Source organism: Chiloscyllium plagiosum, chromosome 17 (genome assembly GCF_004010195.1).
Source record: "Chiloscyllium plagiosum isolate BGI_BamShark_2017 chromosome 17, ASM401019v2, whole genome shotgun sequence".
Classification (NCBI taxonomy): Eukaryota; Metazoa; Chordata; class Chondrichthyes; order Orectolobiformes; family Hemiscylliidae; genus Chiloscyllium; species Chiloscyllium plagiosum.
In genome coordinates, this window is record NC_057726.1 from 54,749,409 (window position 1) to 54,772,892 (window position 23,484).

The 23,484-nt window shown below is 41.4% G+C and overlaps 1 protein-coding gene across 3 annotated transcripts in view; it reads right to left on the reverse strand.

Moving 5' to 3' along the window:
• Positions 1-23,484, reverse strand: part of fhod1 (formin homology 2 domain containing 1) — a 313,847-nt gene that overhangs the window by 275,171 nt on the left and 15,192 nt on the right. For all 3 annotated transcript variants that reach the window (XM_043707126.1, XM_043707128.1, XM_043707127.1), the window contains exon 2: positions 15,049-15,155. In XM_043707126.1, coding sequence (XP_043563061.1) covers positions 15,049-15,155 — 107 coding nt within the window. The remainder of the gene's footprint in view (positions 1-15,048; positions 15,156-23,484) is intronic.

The following is a 23,484-nucleotide window of genomic DNA, read 5'->3' on the forward strand; positions in this document are numbered from 1 at the left end:
AGTGGATGCAGTAAATGATGTGTGTGGAGGTGCAAGTGAATTTGTGACGGATATTGAAGGATCCCTTGGGGCCTTGGAGGGAAGTGAGGGGGGAGGTGTGGGCGCAAGTTTTGCATTTCTTGCGGTTGCAGGGGAAGGTGCCAGGAGTAGAGGTTGGGTTGCCAAGATGCTGGGACTGAATGATACATCCAGGGATACTGGTAAAAGTGAGGGTGGAAACTGTAGGGGGACTGACCTGAGTATTTCAGTTTTCTTAAGACTCAGGGTGGTACCAGATGACTGGAGAATTGTAAACATTAAGGAGAAAGTGAGGTCTGCATATGCTAGAGATCAGAGCTGAAAATGTGTTGCTGGAAAAGCGCAGCAGGTCAGGCAGCATCCAGGGAACAGGAGAATCGACGTTTCGGGCATAAGCCCGAAGAAGGGCTTATGCCCGAAACGTCGATTCTCCTGTTCCCTGGATGCTGCCTGACCTGCTGCGCTTTTCCAGCAACACATTTTCAGCAATTGTAAACATTACCCCTTTGTTAAAAAGGGAGCTTGCAAGAATAATTTCAGTAAATATTGGCCAATCCGCAGTGCGGAAACCTCCAGAAACAATCATTTAGGAGAGAATTAATAGTTGCATAGACAAATGAGAGTTAGCTCGGGATGAGAATGGATTTCTCCTCATTCACTAAATTGCTAGAGTCTTTGAGGAAGTAAAGAGAGAGTTGGTGAGAGTGTGGACTTCCAAGAGACATTTTCTACAGTGCCATAAAACAGACTTGTAAGCAAAGTCACAGCTTAAGGAATAAAAGGGACAGTGGCAACATGGATACAAAATTGGCTGCGTAACAGAGGAAGGTTTGCACAGGTGTTCTCCAGAAAGTGATATTGGGACCATGTTTTTCCGGATATGTATGAATCATCTAGATCTTGGTGTGCAGGGGACAATTTCAAAATTTGGGAATGATACAAAACTCGGATGGCTTGTAAACTGTGACAGTGTTGAACTTCATCAGGACGTTGACAAGCTGGTGGAGTGGGAAGGTAGATGGCAGATGAAGTTCAATCCGGACAATTGTGAGGTGATACATTTTGGTATAAGAAACATGGAAAGACAATAAAATGTGTACTATTCTAAAGGTTTTATTAATAGGACCACAGAGTATAACAGCAAAAAGGTTATGCTGAACACTTGTCAGATCCCAGATGGAGAATTGTGTGCAGTTGTAAGTGCCACACTTTAGGAAGGGTGTGAACACATTGGAGAGAGGGCAAAAGAGACTGGTTCCAGGGGTTAGACACCAGTTATGAGGAAAGATTGGAGCTATTGCAACTGTTTTCCTTGGAAAGGAGAAGGATAAGAGGAGATTTGATCGATGTTTTCAAAATCACAAGGAGTCAGTACAGAATAGACAGAGAGTAACCATCCTTATTTGTATAAGGAGTTGAAAATGAGAGGGTGCAAATTTAAACTAGTTTGCAAAAGAAACAAGTGTGATTTGAGAAAAATGTTTTTCCACACAGTGAATAGTTTGGGTCTGGAATACAGGCTAGTGGTGGGGGCAGCAGGTTATGAGAATGCTGTTCCTATTCAAATAATGACCCAATGTCAGGATAAAGAGGGAAAGGCAGGAAAATGGCAGTAAGTTATAAATCATAGAACAGTACAGGCCCTTCGGCCCACGTGTTGTGCCGAGCATTATGTTAATCTAAGATCAACCTGACCGACACACCCCTCAGTTTACTGCCATTCATGTGCTTGTCCAGCAGTCGCTTAAATGTCCCTAATGTCTCTGACTCTATTACCACCGCTGGCAGTGCATTCCACACACCCACCACTCTCTGCGAAAAGAACCTACCTCTGACAACTCCCCGATACCTTCCTCCAATCACCTGAATATTATGACCCCTTGTGGCATCCATTTCTGCCCTGGGGAAAAGTCTCGAACCATCTACTCTGTCGAGATTAATCTGTACACCTCTATCAAGTGACCTCTCTTCTTTCTTCTCTCCAGTGTGAAAAGCCCCAGCTCACTCAACCTCTCCTCATAAGACAAGCCCTCCAATTCAGGCACTCTGCTAAATCTCGTCTGCACTCTATCTACATCCTTCCTATAATGAGGCAACCTGATACAACCTGAACTGGACACAATATTCCAAGTGTGGTCTAACCAGGATTTTATAGAGCTGCAGCAAAACCTCACAGCCCTTCAACTCAATCCCCCAGTTAATGAAAGCCAAAACACTATATGCCTTCTTAACCCCCCCTATCAACTTGAATGGCAACTTTGCAGGATCTAAGTATGTAGACCCCAAGATCCCACTGTTCCTGTCTTTAACCCTGTATTCAGCATTCAAATTTGACGTTCCAAAATGAATCACTTTGCATTTATCCAGGTTGAACTCCATCTGCCACTTCTCAGCCCAGCTCTGCATCCTGTCAATGCCTTGTGTAGCCTGCAACAGCCCCCCCCACACAATCTACAATACCACCGACCTTTGTATCATTGGCAAACTTACTAACCCACCCTTCCATTTCTTCATTCATTTATAAAAAAAACTACAGAGAGCAGAGGCCCAAGAAAATTTCCCTGCAGGAGATCACTTGGCACTGACCTCCAGGAAGAATATTTTCTATCCACTCACTGTCTTCTTTTGGCCAGCCAATTCTGTATCCAGACCACCAAATTTCCCTGTATCCCATACCTCCTAACTTTCTGAATAAGCCTACTGTGGGGAACCTTATCAAATGCCTTACTGAAATCCATATACACCACTTACACTGCTCGACCTTCATCAACTTGTCTCGTCACATCCTCAAAGACCTCAATATGGCTTGTGAGGCATGATCTGCCTCTCACAAAGCCATGCTATTTTTAGTCAAACTATGTTCTTCCAAATACTCAAATTCTATCTCTCAATCCTTTCCAGTATCTTGCTTACCACAGACATAAGACTGGCTGGTCTGTAATTCCCAGGGATTTGCCTATTCCCTTTCTTGAACAGAGGAACAACATTCTCCTCACCTAGACAGGGGACGAAACGTCTGCAACACAAATTCCCAGCATGGCGAACAGAACCACAACAACATTCACCTCCCTCCAATCATCTGGTACTACTCCCGTGGAGAGTGAGGAAGCAAAGATCATTGCCAGAAGCACAGCAATCTCATTCCTCGCTTCCTGTGGTAACCTTGTATATATCTGGTCTGGCCCTGGGGACTTACTTGTCTTGATGATTCCCAGAATTTCCAGCACATCCACTTTCTTAATATCCACTTTCTTATGATACGCATTTGGTCGGCCAGTTCAGACAGGATGGGACAAATGGCCTCCTTCTACACTGCAAACCTTCTGTGATTCAGTCTGTCATGAGAATATTGAAGCATTGAAGGAACTATCCAAATTTGCCAGACTGCCCTGTTCTTTCACCATGGCTTTGTAATGGTACAAAGTATCTGTCCTTCTCATTTAGGGTTCCAAGAGAAATCTTTTCCTAGATTTTCTTAAAGCCAAGAGTCACATGCCCTGCCTAATTGCTTGGTTCAGAACCAACCCCATTTAGCATCAGTGAAAGTTCTTAATTTCATATTATGCCTCCCCCTCCCTTGACAGCCCTGTTCCTGATCAACCACCAATGGCTCCTGCTAAGACTACATTAATCAAGACATTGAAGTAGGAAAACTGAATATCCACTTTCTTACGATACTCATTTGGTGGCGCAGTGCAGTCACAATGTTTGGAGAATGTATAGGATCTGAGGTGACGCTCACTGGCTAAGAACAAGATGTAAAAAGCAGCCAATTGGACACAGTGGTGGAAGACTGCTGAAACCCATGGAAATATAACCAGATGTGACTCAGCACCCAGAGCAGGAAGGAACATTTCAAAATAATTACTTTGTAAAATTCCACACAGACCGAGATGCCTTAAAAATCAGTGTTGCGCCTTATTCTGAAATACTCCTGCATAATTCAGAGTCAAAGTTGGTTTATTTAGTAACACTACATGACAGATCACATGTACAAATGAATAATCTCCATATGACTCGGGTGAAATCACTTCAAGCAAGCCACAGTTTTCAGGCTTCCTTGTCAAAGCCTGAAAAAATGTGCTTGTACAGCATCATGTCTGGCAGCATTTTACATCTCCTCTTTGTGGTCGCACTGCATACTTTTATCCAATCCTGCAATTATCAGTCTTTTAACCAATATACACAAAATTAAACTATTCCAGTTTCAAGATATCTTGCTGCCCTGCTCTAAACTTGCAAATAAACTTCAATAAATAAAGTTGCCCATTCAGGTAAAGAATCCTCTTATGCGATTTTCCAACGCATAGTAGTTAGCATATAATTATGTTCACCCCAGAGCTTCAAAGAAAATCAGTTTGATCTGTTTGAAGCACAAGTGAAAATCAGAGTATGAAGTAATACTTTCCATGTAGGAGTGCCAACCATTCTGCACTTTGAACCCCATACACCTGTATAGAGACGTCTTGACTACATGTTGTTTCCATCACCATTCATTCAAGCTTAGCTACTCCAAGACAGCATCCAACTTAACAACATGAGCAAACACACAGAAACAACACTGGTATAATCCAGGCATCAGTTTAGTTTGCAAAATTGGTGTATTTAGATAATTGCAACCTTTTTCAACTGGTAGTACTTGGATAATATCTACTGAAAGTGAGCGGATTGGAACTGTGCTGCTAGTTTGGCCTGGATTTCTGATGAAGTAAACTCAACACACTGCCAGACAAGTCGCAGTTCTGTTTGATGTTACTGAGGAGGTGATGAAAGGTTAGTTCTTCATCAATATTAGATGAAGTTCTAAGTATTACAATTGCGCTTAATTCACTTCACACCAGTTGTGACTTTCTCTCTCTAAGTGGTGCAAAAATAAAAGTCTCCAATGAGCTGTCATATTATATCAAATCCAGGCATGGTAATTCTGCTGGAGTGCTATAAAACGCAGGTTAGGCATCAGCTGGAGCACAGCGTGCAGTTCTGGTCACTACAGTATAGGCAGGATGTGACACATCAGAGGAGTTACAGAAGGGATTTACAAGGATGTTGCCAAGAATGGAGAATTTTCAGAATGAGCAAAGTTTTGGAAGACTGATGTTGGTTTCTTTATGCAAGCAATTTAATCGGGATGTGTGCAATTAAGAGCTTCCAAGGTAGAATGAATAGGAAGAATATCAATAACTGACAGGTTTAAAGCAACAAATTTGAAATGAAGATCATCAACAGTTGAAGAACAATGTTTTTTATAGATGGTGATCTCGGGTGTGGAATTGACTACCCAAAAAGGATTGATAGAGGCAGAAGCACTAATCACATTAAAAAGAAATTTGGATACACTGACCAACAGGTCTACAGACCAAATGCTAATTAGTCCTTTAAAGGTTAATGGACAGGCTATTTGCAGACCTCAAACAAACGAGGGAATGGATTCAAATGCTGACAAGATTTCAATGGAACAAGTACCTCAAGTAATTTATTACTCCAAGTGACTGATCCAACAGGAACTTGGAGAACAGAGGACTGGAAAGGACTCAGTTGGCCATCTGGATCATTAGACACAAGCAATGGGTATGTTGGGATGGCTTCCAGCCACATATTGAATCCCTGACCACAACTGGGCCAGATACAGAGAATTCAGGACTGGTTATGCTTACATAGTGGTTGCTAAGTTATCATTGAATGTGAGTTTATTTAAACCTGATGCAGTTTTGCACATCAACATTTACTTCCAGTGTTAGTTGTTTCTTTTCTTGATGTTTTCCCCGACCCCAAATTAAACACTAAGAACATTCCTAATTGGTCTGCTTTTCTGTGTCTGTTTATAAGCAGTGTGAGAGGATGCAGACTGGTTGAATGTGCAAAATAATTCATTGTGTAGCATTGATTCCATAGCTTGATATTTATTTCCCTAGCTCATTTTCAAGCTAGTTCTTATGTTTGACATGAGCAAAGGAACTGCATCCAGCTGGCATCTTTGCAAGGCTGGCACACTTTACATCCACTATGTGGCTTATAGTTCCTGTCTTCCTTTGCACTTCTTGTGAAGGTGCAACAGAAAGCTAAGGATGGATTTTGAATCTCCATTAATGTCAATGGAAAACCAAATGGTGTCCACATCCATCTTGTGTATTCCCAGTCACGAAAATGAACAGAGGATTAGATGTTTGTCTCTCAACACCAAATCAAACTACTTATTTCTTTTAGGACTGAATATATGTAAACAACGACTAGTTTAATCTATCGCAATAGCAGTCCAACTGTTACAGATGTTGTACCAGCCAATTGCCCTCCAGAGCAGATTGGGTCCAAAGCACACTGTGATTGGGACACTGTGCTTTGGACCAAACTGAGAAGCCCAAACCCAACCCAAAATTGGATTCAAGCCATGTACAAAGGTTCCAGGATGAGCCACAGTATCTGACTACCCATCATGCCTGACTGGTGACATTAGCTGTGGGCCATCTTGCCGGGGTGGTGATAGCTAGGTTCTGGTTGGCAGAGTCAGGCTAGGTGAAAAGTGCCAATTCAAGGTTGGCACTTGTTCAAGGAGAAATGGGAAAACATTCCTGTTCCTCCTGGATCCAATGATCTTTGGAAGAAGTCCCCTAATCACTCATTCTTACAGATGCACAGATTACAACTTCATTCTGAAAGTAGGAAGAGGTGTAGGAAAACACAATTCCTAAACTGGAGGGGACAGTGAAATGCACTCCGTCGAAGGCACTCCTCAAGCATTGCTTCAAAGGTAAGTGCAACATCTAGTGTCCTTCTGAGGATTATGGATAAGCAAGTCGCAGTTTCCCACACCAGCCTGAGCTGATCTCAAACAGAGACTAACTTTCCTCAGTTAGGGTGAAGAACAATAAAACACTTGCTTTGTTCCCATCGTTATCCAGAGAGTCCAAACTGAAAACCTTCACAAATATGGTGACTACAGGGACAGACCTTCCTTTGCCAACCCATTTCAAACATTCACACTCCAAACATTGACAGAAGAAAATGAACCAGATGGCAGATTCAAGTCAACTCCTGGGGGCAAAGTGAATTCAATCCCTCTCTTTTCCAATAGACAATGAACATGTTGGCATCACCCATGTGTGTCCACCTTTGCCAGATCTCCAGGTTTCACTCCCTCCAAACAGACTTCCACCTGGTCACTGCAGCAAAACAGCTCTTATCAAAGTCACTATTGACTTTCTATGTGACACAGCAAACCTTCCATCCTTATTTTGACTTGTTTGCTGCCTTTGACACAGTTGATTCACCATCCTTCTGTAATACCTCTCTACTCTCACCCAATTGGATGGGACCTCACTCCCCTGTAACCATTCTTCCCCTATTGAATTGTGACAAGAGTACAACTGACATTGGTTCCTTAACCTGCTCCCATGCATTCTAATCTCTGGCTCTCCCAGTGATCTCTCCCTGGTTCCCTCCCCAACACACTGCCTTTGGTGACACTGTCATCAGTTCCTGCTCTAACTCATCACCATCCTTCTTGTTGCTTCCACTGTCTCAAATTTGTCAGACTGTCTGTCTGGTATTCAGGACTGCATCGAGAGAAATGGTCCTCCAATTAAATATTGGGAAGACTGAAGCCGTTGTCTCGGTCTCTGCCACAACTCCATTCCCTAGCAACTCACTCCATCCCTCTCCCTGGTAACCATCTGAGGCAGATCTAATCTCCAAGAGGTCACTAAGACCATTTCTATCTCTTTGACGTGGCCAATCTACCCAGAGCTCTGCACCCACCTCATTAAATCCTCAACCATGCTTTTGTTACCCCTAGATTTGACTATTCCAGGCAACTCCTGGCTGGTTTCCCAAATTTAACACTCTGTAAACTTCAGTGCATTCAACATTCTTGCACATATCCAATTTGTATACTGAGCTAAGTCCCATTCACACATTAACCCCCACGTTACACTGGCTCCTGCTTAAAAATTCTCATCCTTAACTTTAAATTTTTTCATGGCCTGAACGTCCTCCATTGCAGTAATCATGGGATATAATTCTGATCTTCAGGGCATCCCTGATCTTAACTGCCACAATACTACTGTTAGCTGCCTCAGATCTAATCAATTAAGATCCGTCCTTACACCTCTCACGTTATGATGCATCATAAAACTGACCTCTTTCCAAACCCTTACCCACCCTCTCTCCTTATGTTGTTCTATGTCAACTATCATACCTGTGGGGATTAGTTACAATAATGGTGTTACATAAGTACAAGTTATTGCTGAGACAGTTAGCTAGATTTTCAACTTATCATTTGAGCTTGAATTTCACTTCTATTGACTGACTGGAAGTTTAAAATGCACTCTTCAAATGAGAATGAAGGAGAAAAACAGGATGGAAAATAAATGGAGCATATTGAGCTACTAGATCAGTGCAACCAAAATCAATTAGTTTGCACATTCCACCAGTCTGCATCCTCTTTCATTGCTCATAAATAGAGGCAGAAGAGCAGACAGTTTAGGAGTGTCCTTAGTGTTTAATTTGGGGCTGGGGAAGACATCAAGGAAGCAGAAAAGAAACAACTAAACTGAAAATAAATGCTGATGTGCAAAACTGCACATTCTATGGTAACATAGCAACCACCATTTAAACACAACCAGTCCTGAATTCTCTCTATCTGGCCCAGTTGTGGTCAGGGATTCAATATTTGGCTGGAAGTAGTCCTAACATTCCTGCTTTTAATGCCTAAAGTGGCCACAGTTTTATTAATTCTAAATTAGTTACACAATCTTTGGCACTTAAAGCTATAGTTTTCAATATAAAAAGTATTTCCACTACTGATTGAAATAAATTTTGTCATGCAGATCAAGTCCCAATCTGTTTTCCTATCACTGTCACTCTTCCCCAAAGTTACTCAAGAACCTAAACGGGTAATAGTTCTTCTTTAAAAGCTTGTACTTAGATATTTTAATATTGCAATTGCTTAACTAAATCCATGTCAAAACAGAAATCACTGTCTAATTATACCAAGCTCAGCTATTTAAAATGCAGGACGATTCTTCTTTTGCATTCCTAACCTCGTAATGATAGGAACGGTGCTCACGTGCAGCTTGTACAGATGCCTTGATGTTTCCTGCACCCGACAAACCTTAAGCTGTACAATGGTCAGGACAAATGAGTCATCATAGCACAACATCCTACTATCTTCGCGTGTCAAGAGTATGAGTTTTATAAATAGTAGTTCATAGAGTCATACAGCATCGAAACAGACCTTTAAGTCCAACTCATCCTTGCTGACCAGATATCCTAAACTGACCTAGTCCCATTTGCCTGCATTTTGCCCATATCCCCCTAAACCCTTCCTATTCATATACCCATCCAGATGCCTTTTAAATGTGGTGATTGTACCCGCTTCCTCTGACAGTATGTTCCATACACACACTACTCTCTACATGAAAAAGTTGCCCTTTTAAATCTTCCCCCTTTCACCTTAAACCTAAGCCCTCTAGGTTTGGTCTGCCCTATCCTGGGGAAAAGACCTTGACCCTCATGATTTTATTAACACCTTTAAGATCACTGCATAGTCTCTGACACTCCAGGAGTAAAAGTCTCAGCCTATTCAGACTCCCCCTATTGTTCAAACCCTCCAGTCCAGGCAACATCCATGTAAATCTTTTCTGAACCCTTTCAAGGTGGGCTGGCACAGTGGCTCAGTGGTTAGCACTGCTGCCTCACAGCACCAGGGACCTGGTTTGATTTGATTGCAGCCTCAGGCAATTGTCTGTGTGGAGTTTGCACCTTCTCTGTGGGTCTGCGAGGGTTTTCTCAGGGTCCTCCGTTTTGCTCCACAGTACAAAAATATGCAGGTTAGGTGAATTGCTCAGCGTTCAGGGATGTGTAAGTTCATTGCATTCGTCAGGGGAAATGTAGACCAATAGGAATGGGTCTGGAAGATTACACTTCAGAGGGGCGGTGTGGACTTGTTGGGCCAAATGGACTGTAGGGATTCTGTAATTTATGAAGTTTCACAACATCTTTCCTGTAGAAGGGAGGCCGGAATTGAAAACTATATTCTAGAGGTGACCTCGCCAATGTCCTATACAGTCACAACATGCTGTCCCAACTCCTGTACTCAACACATTGACCAACGAAGGCAAGTGTGCCTTCTTCACCACCCTGTCTACCTGCGACTTCACTTCCAAGGAACTATGCACCTGCACCCCGAGGACTCATTCTGTAACTCTATGATTCCCCAGGACCTTACCATCAAATGTATAATTCCTTTCCAAACTGCAGCACCTCACATTTATCTAAATTAAACTCCATCTGCCGCTCCTTAGCCCATTGGTCCAACTGATCAAGATCCTGCTATACTCTGAGATAACCTTTTTCACTGTTCACTAACCACCAATTTTTGATGTCATCTGCAAGCTTACTAACCAAATGTCCTCCAGTCACACCCAAATCATGTAAATAAATTGTTGCAAATCTGTTCAGGCAGTGAAAACGGCCATATCAGAGCAAAGTTAAGGATGACAATTCGCTTTCCCAAGAAATGGATATTATGGGATTGCAATGTTCTATAGGCAAAGGGGACTTGGCAATATCATATTTCAGACTTCCACAGACTAGAAAAGACATTTCCATCCAAATGGGTCACTTTCACATCCTAAATGTGAATCAATAGTGTTGGGGAGCTATGGGAGTTGCCTCAGAAAGTAAGCAAGAGGGAATGGTGGTGAAAAATTAAAGCAAATCAAAAAGGTCCATCTCTTTCTGATTCTTGGTCATAATTTCCAGCAGCCAGCTACAACTGAGATTGATGTTCTCTGGATTTCTGTCTCAGTCAGAGCGGGGCCAGGCTGCTCGGAGAGTGGCAGAGAAATCAGAAATGAAAAAGGAAAATAACCACAAACCTACTCAAAATCTGATCAAATCTTTTGTTAGAAGATAGAGAATTAAAAATACAATGTTGAAAAGAAACATTATAAATGAATCTCTGTTATGGGCAATGGAAGATTGAAAAGTTGTATACTGTCTGGCTGACAGCCAACTGGTTGGTTCTAACATCATGTATCTGAAAGTGTCTGACAATTAGGTTGCAACAAGATTTGTTTATTTTCATGATCATCATTCTGTCGAGCTAGCAGACTTGATCTTATCCCACTATTTAAGCTTCATCATTGGGATTGGTGAGAAAAAACCCTTTTAAGTTAAGTTGTTTCCATATGGTGGAATATTTTGTTGCCATTGCAAATGCAACATACAATAATCCAACACAGTTTAAAAATACAATTCCATTTGAATGGAAAAAGCAGAAACCAGGGACTGTTGCAGGTAGTTTACCAGTGGATGGATTCGTGAGGTGAGCTGGTAATCGACCAAACCTACACATTTTGTTTCCCTTGCATGTTTTGTTAACGTTAGCAATTCCGACAGAACAGCTGCCCAGTTAACATGACTTGACTCTTATATCGGACAGGGAAATTTATCCAGAAGCTTGTTTTATCATTCCACATTTATAGCTAGACACAATGTCCTACCCAACACCATTGTGACTGCACCATCAGTGCAAAGGTGAGAATGGTTTAAGGATAACACATTTTGGGATACACAGTTAGTGCCTTCTTCCAACAGGAACTGATATCTTAAATACTACTGATTTCTATGGTGTACTACTATCTGAGGTGGAGTTTAATGGGAAGAGAGAGACAGAAGATGCGGAAGGCAAGTTGGCAGCCAGCTGACAAACCGAAATGGACCCTTCCCCACAGCCATAATGTTCTGCAGGGTAGGCTAATGCTCAGCCCTTACTCATCAGTGGCAGGACATCCCACTCTCTGCTAGCCAACCTTCGCTAGTGGGATGCTGCAAGCAGGCTCAAGATGAAGGGGCCAATGTTTCCTGGACTCGGGTTGGACAGCTTATTGGGTGGGGAGAGCATGAACATCTGAAAAGGAGAAGTGGGTGAGGAGTAGAGCAAGGTTAAATCAAAGTTCAGGTGGGGGGAGGAAGGAAGGTGCCAACTATCACTTGGAATATTGTGTCCAGTTCTGGTCACCCTACTATAGGAAAGATACAGAGGCTTTGGAGAGGGTGCAAAGACGGTCTACCAGGATACTGCCTGGACTGCTGGAGGGCTTGCCTTATGAAAAAAGGTTGAATAAGCTCGGACTTTTCTCTCTGGAGAGGAGGAGGAAGAGAGGAGACCTGATCAAGGTGTACAAAATAATGAGAGGAATAGATAGAGTCAATTTTCTCTGTTCTATGTTCCATCAGGGCTGTACCCCAATACCTAAAGGACACCCCTGAAGAAAGCACCTCACCTACTTTCAGAAAAGATTGGGAGGACAGTTTAGTGAGAGGGAGGAGCTGAAGCAAATCTATATGAGCAAAGAAATAATGCTGGGATATTAATGAGGCTGAAGGCTAATAAATGCCTACAGCCTGATAATCTACATCCCAAAGTACCTAAGGAAGGTGCCCTCGAAATTGTGGATGCATTGCTGGTCACCATCCAGGATTCTTTAGACCCTGGAATGGTTCCTACAGACTGGAGGTTAGGTCATGTAACCTGTCTATTTAAAAAGGGAGGTAGACAGAAAACAGGGAATTATAGACCAGTCAGCCTAATGTTGGAGATGGGGAAGATGCTAGAGTCCATTATCAAGGACTTTATAGTACAGCATTTAGAAAATAATAGTTGAATCAGACACAGTCAGCATGGATTTATGAAAGGGAAGTCATGTTTGACAAATCACTGGAATTTTGAGAGGATGGAACTAGTAGAGTTGATCAGGGTCAGCCAGTGGATATGGTTTATGTGGACTTTCAGAAGATTTTTGACAAAGTTCCACATAAGAAATGAATATATAAAATTAAATCCCATGGGACTAGGAGTAGTGTATTGAGATGGACAGAAAGTCGTTTAGCATACAGGAAACAAAGAGTGGGACAAAATGAGTCTTTTTCTGAACGGCAGGCAGTGACAGTGGGTACTGCAGGGATCGGTACTTGGATCCCAATTAATCACAATATACATTAATGATTTAGGTGATGGAACTAAATGTACTATCTCAAAATTTGCAGATTACACAAAAGCTGTGAAGGGTGAGCTGTGAGGAGGAGGCAGAGATGTCACAGTGTGTTTCGATAGGCTGAGCAAGCGGGTAAATGCATGGCAGATTCAGTATGACATGGATAAATGTGAGGGGATGCACTTTGGTAACAAAAACGGGAAGGCAGATTATTATTTGAATGGCTGTAAAATGGGCATCAAAAAGTGTGGTGCTGGAAAAATGCAACTGGTCAGGCAGCAAGGAGCAGGAGAGTTGATGTTTCAAGCATAAGCTCTTCATCAGGAAGCACCACACTTTTTGACTCTGATCTCCAGCATCTGCAGTTCTCACTTTCTCCTGAATGTAAAATGGGACAGGGAAATGTTCAACGTGACCTGGGTGTCCTTACACACCACTCGCTAAAAGTAAATGTACAGGTACAGCAGGCACTAAAGAAAGCAAACTGTTTGTCATATTGCAATTACACAGGGCATTGGTGAGACCACACCTGGAATTTCGTGCACACATTTGGTCTCCCTATCTGAGGAAGGATGTTCTTGCTATAGAGGGGGCGAAGAGAGATTGAGTTGGTTAGAATTGTATTCAATGGAGTTTAGAAGGTGAACTTGGATCTCAAAAATCCATAAAATTCTAAAGTGACAAGACACAGTAAATGCAGGAAAACTTTTCCCAATGATGGAGGAGTACAGAACCAAGCATCACAATTTAAGGATAAAGGACACACCTTTTAGGACTGAAATGATGAACATATTTTTCACCCAAAGAGTGGTAAGCCTGTGGAATTCATTACCACAGAAAGTGGTTGAGACCAAAACATTGTGTTTTCAAGAAGGAGGTAGATCCTGTGGCTAAAGGGATCAGGGATCAGGGATACTGGGGAATGGGGAGAGGGGGGATTAGCGTTTTGAGCTCAATAATCAGCCAGAATCATATTGAAAGGGAGAGCAGGCTCAAGGGGTCGAATGGCCTACTCCTGCTCCTATCTTCTATGCTTCTTTCTGCCTTGTTGAGACCTTGTTAAAAAAGAACAGGCTGCTCACTTGCGGGAACCTTATTATGGTTTGGCCAGGATAATGTTGAACTTAGTATAAGCTCAGTTTTGACCCTTAATTATTTATTCAGATAAGGCAGGCAGACTGCCAATTTTAAGGCTCACACACTCCTCGTATCATGGGCCAGTTCACAGATGATTGGTAAGGTGGGGTCTGGGCACTCTCCCTATGTCCAGGTCTCCATGCTGAAAGCAGACCAGCATGGGGCATGTAGAGTCCAGGCCTAAGTGACCACAGCATTTCATTGTACTCTCACTGATGGTCTGTGAAGAAACTTAACTTTGCACAAGTGTGCTAATCAAACCAACTGAAACCATTATATTATCCTTCACATTTGACAGCAGGTAAACCACAAGAAATTAGGTCTAACCCTGTCAAAATAAAATACCAAAAGTATGGAGTTTGAAAGTCTCAAAAGATCATCATGCAGTGGCCAATCAGCCCCATGTCAATTGTAACATCCTGTTGCTGCTCTATGATCAGTACTATTCTTTGGTTTAAAAAATGCACAGCTTATTATTATTGCTGTTACAAGTGAGAACTTCACTTTATTGTTGTTACAAGACTTCCATGTGCTGAGCTGAGGGGTTTCAAAGAATGTTATTAAGGCAGGATGACCAGGGAATAGCTAGTCATTACAGGGAAATTATATGGACCTTAACCTCAATGGAAGCTAAAATCTGCCACAGTGGCACTTTGAAAAGAGAATCTTAACAGGTCTGGCAATATAACTCCAAACCTACTTGTAAAGTGTCTAAAGAATTGTACTGTTAATAAGTAGACTGGTGAAAATGTCAAACTCTCACTTAATGTTAGATTTCTATTGAGTGATCAATTACTCAGCAAAGCTGCAGATTTGCTGAGCACATACTCGTTATATGTTGGATCTTGTTAACTTTTTTTTGCTATTTTCATGTTTAGCTCAGTAATTAATTCCTTACCCAACTTCTTCATAGAAACCTTCCAGCTCATCCTTCTGCTCATCCAGTGACAACTCCAGATCCAAATAATTCCCATTCGGAGCTATCTGTAGCACACAGTCTTCTAACTGGACAGACAGGAGAAATATAAAAAATACATTATTTTACTTTTACAGCAGGAATATCCAACCTTAAAAGAAGAAAAAATAAAGACTGATATTTATATAATGCCTTTTCTGAACTCAGGACACCTGCAAGTGCTTTATAGCCAATAATGAAGTTGTGATGGAGTAAATATGGCAACTGATTTCCATACAGCAAATTCAATAAAGTCAGCACTGTGAAAGTGGATCAGCTGTAAATGTTAGCCAAAGGAGAAATATTGGCCAGGACAAGGAGGAGAATACTCTCACTCATCTTCAAATTGTGTTGTGGGATCTTTTATCCACCCCCAAGTGTTTACAGGGCCTCTGACATTACATTAGACATGCAGTCCCTATTGCAGTGCGATATTCCCTCAATACTACGTTGCAAAGCCAATCTAATCTACCGTACACAAGTCGTAGATACATGGAACATGGAAACAGACCCTTTGGTCCAACTCATCCAGGCCGATCAAGTTTCCCAAACTAAACTGTTCGTACTTTGCTGTGTTTGGCCCATATTCCTCTAAACCTCTCCTATTCAGATACCCATCCAAACCTCTTTAAAACGTTGTAACTGTACCTGCATCTACCACTTCCTCTAGGTGTTCATTCTACACGTGTATGAAAAGGTTGCCCAAGTCCTGGAGTGGGATTCAAGCTCTCAGCTTCCTGTGACAGTGCTACCAAGGCTGACTGAGAAGCCTTTCCGTAAGTGAACAGATCATTCCAATCAGACTGTGACTGCTTGTTGTGTTTGATGTCCTGGAACTTACTACACGCAGTTCCGAATTGAATTTTTTTTAATATAAAAAGTATCTTGTCCCATATTGTCACAGTATCAAACAGTTCAGAACACAAGAGCTTCCTAATTGATTTGCTGTTACATTTTAACAGTAAACTATTTGACACATTAGGTTTTGCAACAGTATGAAACAATTCCTTGGAGTTTACAGCAGTTTGGCTGTATAACAGAGGGCCTTAAATAGAAGAAAGGGAGGACTGGAGATGCTGGAGATCAGAGTCAAAACGTGTGGCACTGGAAAAGCACAGCCATTCAGGCAGTTTCCAAGGAGCAGGAGAGTTGACATTTCGGGCAAAAGCTCTTCATCAGGAACTTATGCCTGAAACGTCGACTCTCCTGCTCCTTGGATGCTGCCTGACCTGCCATGCTTTTCCAGCGCCACACTTTTTGGCCCTAAATAGAAAACAATCATGGACTACTTCTCATGGTGAATGGACATTAAAAAACCTAATTCAAAAATAGTTCATCTGTGAGCAGCTCTTTATTGCAGAATTATATTAATTACTACATTTTCCTTCTCAATAAAAAATATTCAAATTAATAACATTTTTTAAAAAACAATTTGGACTGTGGAATTATAAAACGGAAGAGAGAGCAGGGAATTACCAATTGTGAATAACTTTCCTCCTACATTATTTTGCAAAGATAAAGATGCCTGACTAGCTCTGGTGCTGTACCTAGGTCTCAATCAGATAAATGCATCCACCATATCAGAGCCAGTTCAGTTCAAGAAAACATGGAAACATATGACTTAGGCCTGCAGGTGTGCAAACTATGACTCAGCAGTTACAAAGAGGCAGCTCTCCAATTAGGAATGAACACCCAGCCAAGCTTCTCACTGGTCCTGCAGGGAATATCAATTTGATAATGCAGGCTAAAGGTCTTAAAAACAAGTTGGGGAAGAGAAGGTCCTGGGATATTGTGTGGGAGAGAAACAGTGGGACAAATCACAGATCTTCTCACAGCAAGGACGAAGCAGGGAGGCTGCAGGAGATGAGAGAGAGAGAGAGAGAGAGAGAGAGAGAGAGAGAGAGGTGGGGGGGGGGGAACAGAAAAAAAAGTTCAGAATAAACACTGACAGAGCTAGAGATAAATCAATGTCTAAAAGCCAAACAACAGCCAAAAACTACATGCCAATTGCTGACAATTTCATGGCCTGTGTCCATTTGCTCAATGTTGTGTCTGGCTTCATCCCTGGTTTCCAGAAATGCTGTTGCTTTTCCAGAATATGGAATTCTGCGATCTTCCATGATTGGGGCATTTCAGGAATATCCACCATCCGAAGAGCTGGGATCAGTGCTAATGAGGGGTGAGGCTAACACTATGAACTGGCATTGAGGATATTGCTGAGAGAGAGGAAGGATGATGCTAGTGTGAATTGATGGAGGATGAAGAAACTTGCCAGTCTAATTTCATGGAGGTGAGGATTGAAGGGAGAAGAAAGTATTCTGAACTGATGGAGAGGTGTGCCAGAATGCCTCTCAATATCCTTTAACACATTGAGAAATGTGTGAATTACTGGTAAAACATTATCTATTTTACTATCACAAACTGTCTGTTTTATTGCAGCATTCTATCCACCCGTTGGGAGTCCACTGTAACTTTGTATACTTAACACTTTATTTTTACTTCCACCACATGACAGCAATAGCAACCATTCAGTACCGCAGTTATGGGAGCAGTCACTAATGGTCATCATTATTGTAAAAATCATGTTGCACAGAGAAGTTCAAATTCTGAACTCAGCTGGATCAGGAATCCCAGTATTCATTCTGGCAAGTGGATAAGAAATCAGTGATACAGAATCCAAATGTCAGACTTCTTTTTTAAATGACAAAAAATTGAGAGTAACTACATTTGACATCACATCAGTAAAAAGCGATTCAGGTGGAAGTTGCAATTCCTTTCCTTGATATACATATATAGGTGAGTAATGAATACCAATGGCACCATCATCTGCACTGTCATCTATAGCTGTCACTGGGCTGCCACTGTCATCTATAGCTATGCCACAATTAAGAGAAGTCACAATGCTTACTCTACCATACAACTGTTATTGTCTTACATCAAGAGGTACTAGAATTAATCCATAACCCTTGAAACCCTTAGTCTAACAAAACATCAGTCAACATCCTGATTGAGCTAGCACCCATGGCAATTTGGGGGAATAGAATTCCAAATATTCGCAGGAAAAAGTGCTCCCTTGATTTCACTCCTGAATAGTGTTAGCTCTAATTCTATAACAGGTAGACTTGGAGTTTTCCAAAATCCCATAAAGGTGTTGGAAGTACTGGGATAAAAATAGTTGTGCTGCGAACTGTACATTTGCTCTGAAGATTAAAGAGAGTCGTGGCCAAGACTGACTAATCAGCATTTCTACTGACTTAAAGGGTTCAGAAAAGATTTACAATGATGTTGTCTGGGTTGGAGGGTTTGAGCTACAGGGAGAGGCTGAATAGGCTGGAGCTGTTTTCTGTGGAGTGTCGGAGGCTGAGTGGTGGCCTCATAGAGGTTTATAAAATCATGAAGGGACATGGTTAAAATAAATAGACAAGGCCTTTTCCCTAGGGTGGGGGAGTCCAGAACTGGAGGGCATAGGTTTAGGGTGAGAGTGGAAAGATTGAAAAGGAACCTATGAGGCTACTTTTTCACACCAGAGGATGGTGTGTGTATGGAATGAGCTGCCAAAGGAAGTGGTAGAAGCTGGTACAATTACAACATTTATAAGGCGTCTCGATGGGTACATGAGTAGGGAAGGGTTGAGAGAGAGTTGGGCTAAGTGCTGGCAAATGGGACTAGATTACGTTGGGAAATCTGGTTGGCATGGATGAGTTGGACAGAAGGGCCTATTTCCGTGCAGTACATCTCTATAACTCTAAGTCTATTGTGTTTGATGTTGCAATTGTAATATGCTCACACCAGGTAACAGACTTTCCAAGGCTAACACAGACAGTGCTTTTAAAGATGGAACCTCTGGTCCAGAAACATCCCTGTGGTTTGTCATGAGGAATGTGAGTGGGAGCTTGCATTTGGATTGAAAGACCAAATTCATCCAGAGTTAAACAAGGCTGGACAGATTTCCTGGTTTGGACCGGGGGAAGCTCATCCAGGAAAAGAAAACATCAATGCGATCAACAGTGCAAGGATTGCAAAATGGCAGACTGAGAACAGAAAAGAAAAGGAATAAATCCATGGGAGCTAAGGTTCACTTCTCAATTGATAAATATTATTTGTATATTTATGTATAAAAATGCATAGATAAAAATAAAGACAAAGCATTAGTTGGACTAATAAGAAAAGGTATTCCAATCTCTAGTTTAATGTATTAAATTAACTAAAAAGATAGTGGTTAGTTCAATGTGTTTTTAGTCTTTTGTTGCTGTACGTTTAAAAGCTAAAACCTTGACTTCCATATTGTGAAGTTGGATCTTTCTGAAAGTTATTGGTCTCTACAGGCATCATAATACACATAAGTATATACACATAGCCATGCACCTTTATTATAGGGAATGAATTAAACAACCTATCCAGAGTGTGTGTAATTAGAGGTTTATAGACAAGTCAAAAATTGCTTTCAGTCAACTGTTATCATTACATATATGGGACAATTGGAATTGAGCAATAAATGCACCATGACCTACATTCCAAGTAGGAATAATTGGAAGTGCTAGAAAATAAATTTTGTTAATTTACATAAGTGTTCATATCTGTTACCAGATAAATAAAATATACCACTGATGCATTTTAAAAATTGGAGAAATTTGCATTTTTTGGAATTATGTATTTTTTGGAATTATGTATTTGGACAGTCACTTCTCCTCCACAAAGAGGATTGCATTGCAATACATGCCGTTGATAGAGAGAGATACAATGAGCTTATTTGTTATTCTATTAATATTAGCAAGTTTTGAGAAGATTTGTAGCTCAGGTTGAGGTTCTGGATGTAGGTTTGCTCGCTGAGCTGGAAGGTTCGTTTTCAGCTTCCAACTCAGAGAGCAAACTTAATCCAGATTCTATTAATATCTAATTTTAGTGAACACTTTTAAAAGGTATCCTTTCCAAATTTCCTTCTGTTGTTCTCCATTTTAAAGTAAACAGTAAGGAGTGTATCATCTATCAGAGAGCAGGTAAGAGATGTGTTTCAATAGAACAGAAAGATCCTGGGTTCTGATCTGAAGTCTATGCTGAGTGGACCAATCTCATTTTGTTAGCAGTTGTCAGCTCCCTTGAATTGGGGAGAGGGAGTTGAGAAAGTGAAGAGTCAGGACAGATACTCACTCCTGATTGCAATCCTGCACTCCTAAATGAAATAGCGCCTGCCTGGAACTCCAGTAAAAAAAAAACAGCACCGTCTCTGCTGCTAAGTCATTGACAGGCTGTCTACCCTCAGTTCCGCTCACACATTTAATATGAAGAACAGGTAGGAGCCCACTGCCTCCAAGATGAGTTAATGGAAGATAATTACCAAGAGATAGAGTAGAACGTGCTTGCGAACTCTTAGAGGAGACGTTAACAGACAAGACAAGCTTAACTTTGCCAATGGGGCGTACAATATTTTGACATGTATTTACCTGCATGTGCTACTGCTGTGCTGTGTGCCCAAACTGAAAGGATGCAAAGATATTAAATCCCCACACACTGCACATTTATGATGTTTACAGACTCCAACCCAATTATCATTCCCACTGCGAAATAAACACATACAAAACACAAGTGATTTCATTTCTACCTAACATGTTCGAACAACTCAAAGGTTGGTTTACATTCGATTGTTGCAATTTGTACCCAGAACAACACACACTTCTGACTTGACCATACAGATCATCCTAAAGTCAATCCTCAGCTTCAACTGATTATGACAATTTGTTTGCTTTTAATAATTAAATATTACTATGAATAACTAGATTAATGTATACTGAATAAATGTTCTACAAGAAAGAATTCACCATCTAATTGTAACCAGCAGTAGGTTTCATTGCCCATCTTTAATATGAAGCCATCAGACAAAGTCAATATTTAGGATTGAAAATGTGTTGCTGGAAAAGCGCAGGTCAGGCAGCATCCAGGGAACAGGAGAATCGATGTTTCGGGCATAAGCCCTTCTTCAGGAATGAGGAACGAAATGTCGATTCTCCTGTTCCCTGGATGCTGCCGGACCTGCTGCGCTTTTCCAGCAACACATTTTCAGCTCTGATCTCCAGCATCTGCAGACCTCACTTTCTCCTCAATATTTAGGATTCCCAGGTCAATTCTGTTCCACGGTATCCAACTATGCCGCACCTCTGCTGGACCTGCCCTGCTAATAGGATAGTGATAGTGTTGTCTGAGACTTTGTCAGGTGTGAATCTGAAAGTTTGACTATGTCAGGCCATTTCTTGACCAGTCTGCAAGATAGCTCTCCCAATTTTGGCACTATCCCCCAGATGTTAATAAGGAGGACTTTGCAGGGTTGACAGGGCTATCATTGCATTGTCGTCAGTCTCACTTTGAGATTTTTTAGTAGCTTGATACAACAGAGTGGTTGCTAGGCACTCTGTTGTATCAAGCTACTGGAAAGGGCAGTTAAGAGTCAACTACATTGCTGTGGGCCAGGAGTCACATGTAGGCCAGATGAGGAAAGGATGGCAGATTTCCCTCCTTTAAAAGGACATTAGTGAATCAAATGGGTTTTTATGACAATTGCCGATGGTTTTATGATCATTAGACTTTTAATTCCATTTTTATTGAGCTCAAACTCCACCCTCATTGTGGGATTCAAACCTGGGTCCTAAGCCTTATCTGGGTCTCTGCATTACCCTCCCTGTGGCAGTACCACTGCACTACCAACTCCCCCATACCATTAATAGCTTAATATAAAGCAATGACATAGCAAATAAACAGTATAATGAATAAATCAGTAAATGCTGGGACTATTCAGCAGGTTGGGGAGTGCCTGTGGGCGAAGGAACAGTTAGCATTTCAGATTGATGAGTGTTAATGGATTTTGGATAGATTCATACTTGATCGGCTGAGTATTTCCACCATTGTGTTTTTATTTCAGGTTCTCAACATCTGCGCATTGTGATCTTACATTTGTACAATTCAATTGTTTTACACTATAGTACATCCATTTTGGAATCGCTGGTTTCCCACACACTGGTTTAATGTAACTGCATGGAAAACCCATAGGGATTTGTTAATGCTAAGTCTCTTAAAGCTTCCTTGAAACAAATACATTTCAGGTCAACATCAAACACAGTATTGATTTACCATTACTAATGAACAGCTACCATTACTGAATGAGGTCAGATCTCCTATGAAGGGGGGCAGAGGTTAAGGAATGTGAGAAAAGCAATTTTTATTAAGCTATCCTCATAATGAATGCTTAGGACAATTTAAACATATTAAGTTAATATCCTGTAGGTGAGTAGTCCACTGCTAGTTACTTATAAAAACTAAAAACGCTTCTCTACTAAGAGAAATATCTCACGAATTAATTTTGCAATGACATTCCATAAAGTTCAGAGATCACAACAGAGACAGCAACTAAATGAGACTGGATACCCTTCATTTATTTGTAATGTTCTGGCATATCATATGGCTCCTGTTAAGATTTTGAAATCATTAGCTCCATCCTTCAGTCGATCAGATTATTCAGCTTCAAAGTTTCATCTTTTGCTTGATACGTCAATTACTGCAGTAACCACTCTGGTGGATATTATCTCAGAGTTTCAGTAAATGTAATGAATAATGAAAATTAGGAAGTGAAACTGGACTGTTGCCCACGCGAGTGACAGAGATACAATCTAAATGGAGCTTCACAAACCAAAATTACTGTAGTTGTTAGCTACAAAACCACTTTAACCTACAAATTGTACTATTTGCTGCATTACAGGAAAGTCCAGTTTTAATGAATGTTAATTTTTCTTTATTTGTTCATGGGACGTGGGCATGCTGATGAGGGCAGCATTTATGACAGGACAGTTGTGCCTGGGTAAGGACATTCCATGCAGCATACAATAAAGTGTTATGGACAAGGCGAGCTCCATGGTGTGACTGCTGAAAGGGACAAAGTGGTTCTATACTAACCAGGGTAGCTTCTAGGTCCCTAAACAGAGGACATCAAAGCAAACATGAGCCCAAAGGATGATCATGAGTCTGATGAATGCGAGGCCTTCTCTCATGTTGTGGGATAAGGAGAAGGACCCAGATGGTAAGGAGTGAGTGGACACCCTAACACAGGGTTCCCTTGACCCTCCTCAGGACCCAAGCCTGAGCTGTAAGAGCTTTCAAACATTTTTTGTACTCCTAAGCATTCCCCGAGGATTGCCTCCGTCAAGAAAAGACAGAGCGTTTTAGTCAATGCTCGCTTCCAGGAAAACTCTTCTCAAAACATTAACTGTTGTACGAGAGCCCAGGGAACAGATAATACCCCTACAGAAGCAGAAGATCCCCACAAAAACAGGTGTCACATACCAACAGTGAGATAGTGTTGCTGTGCCAATTGCCACCATTAAACGCTTCACTGTG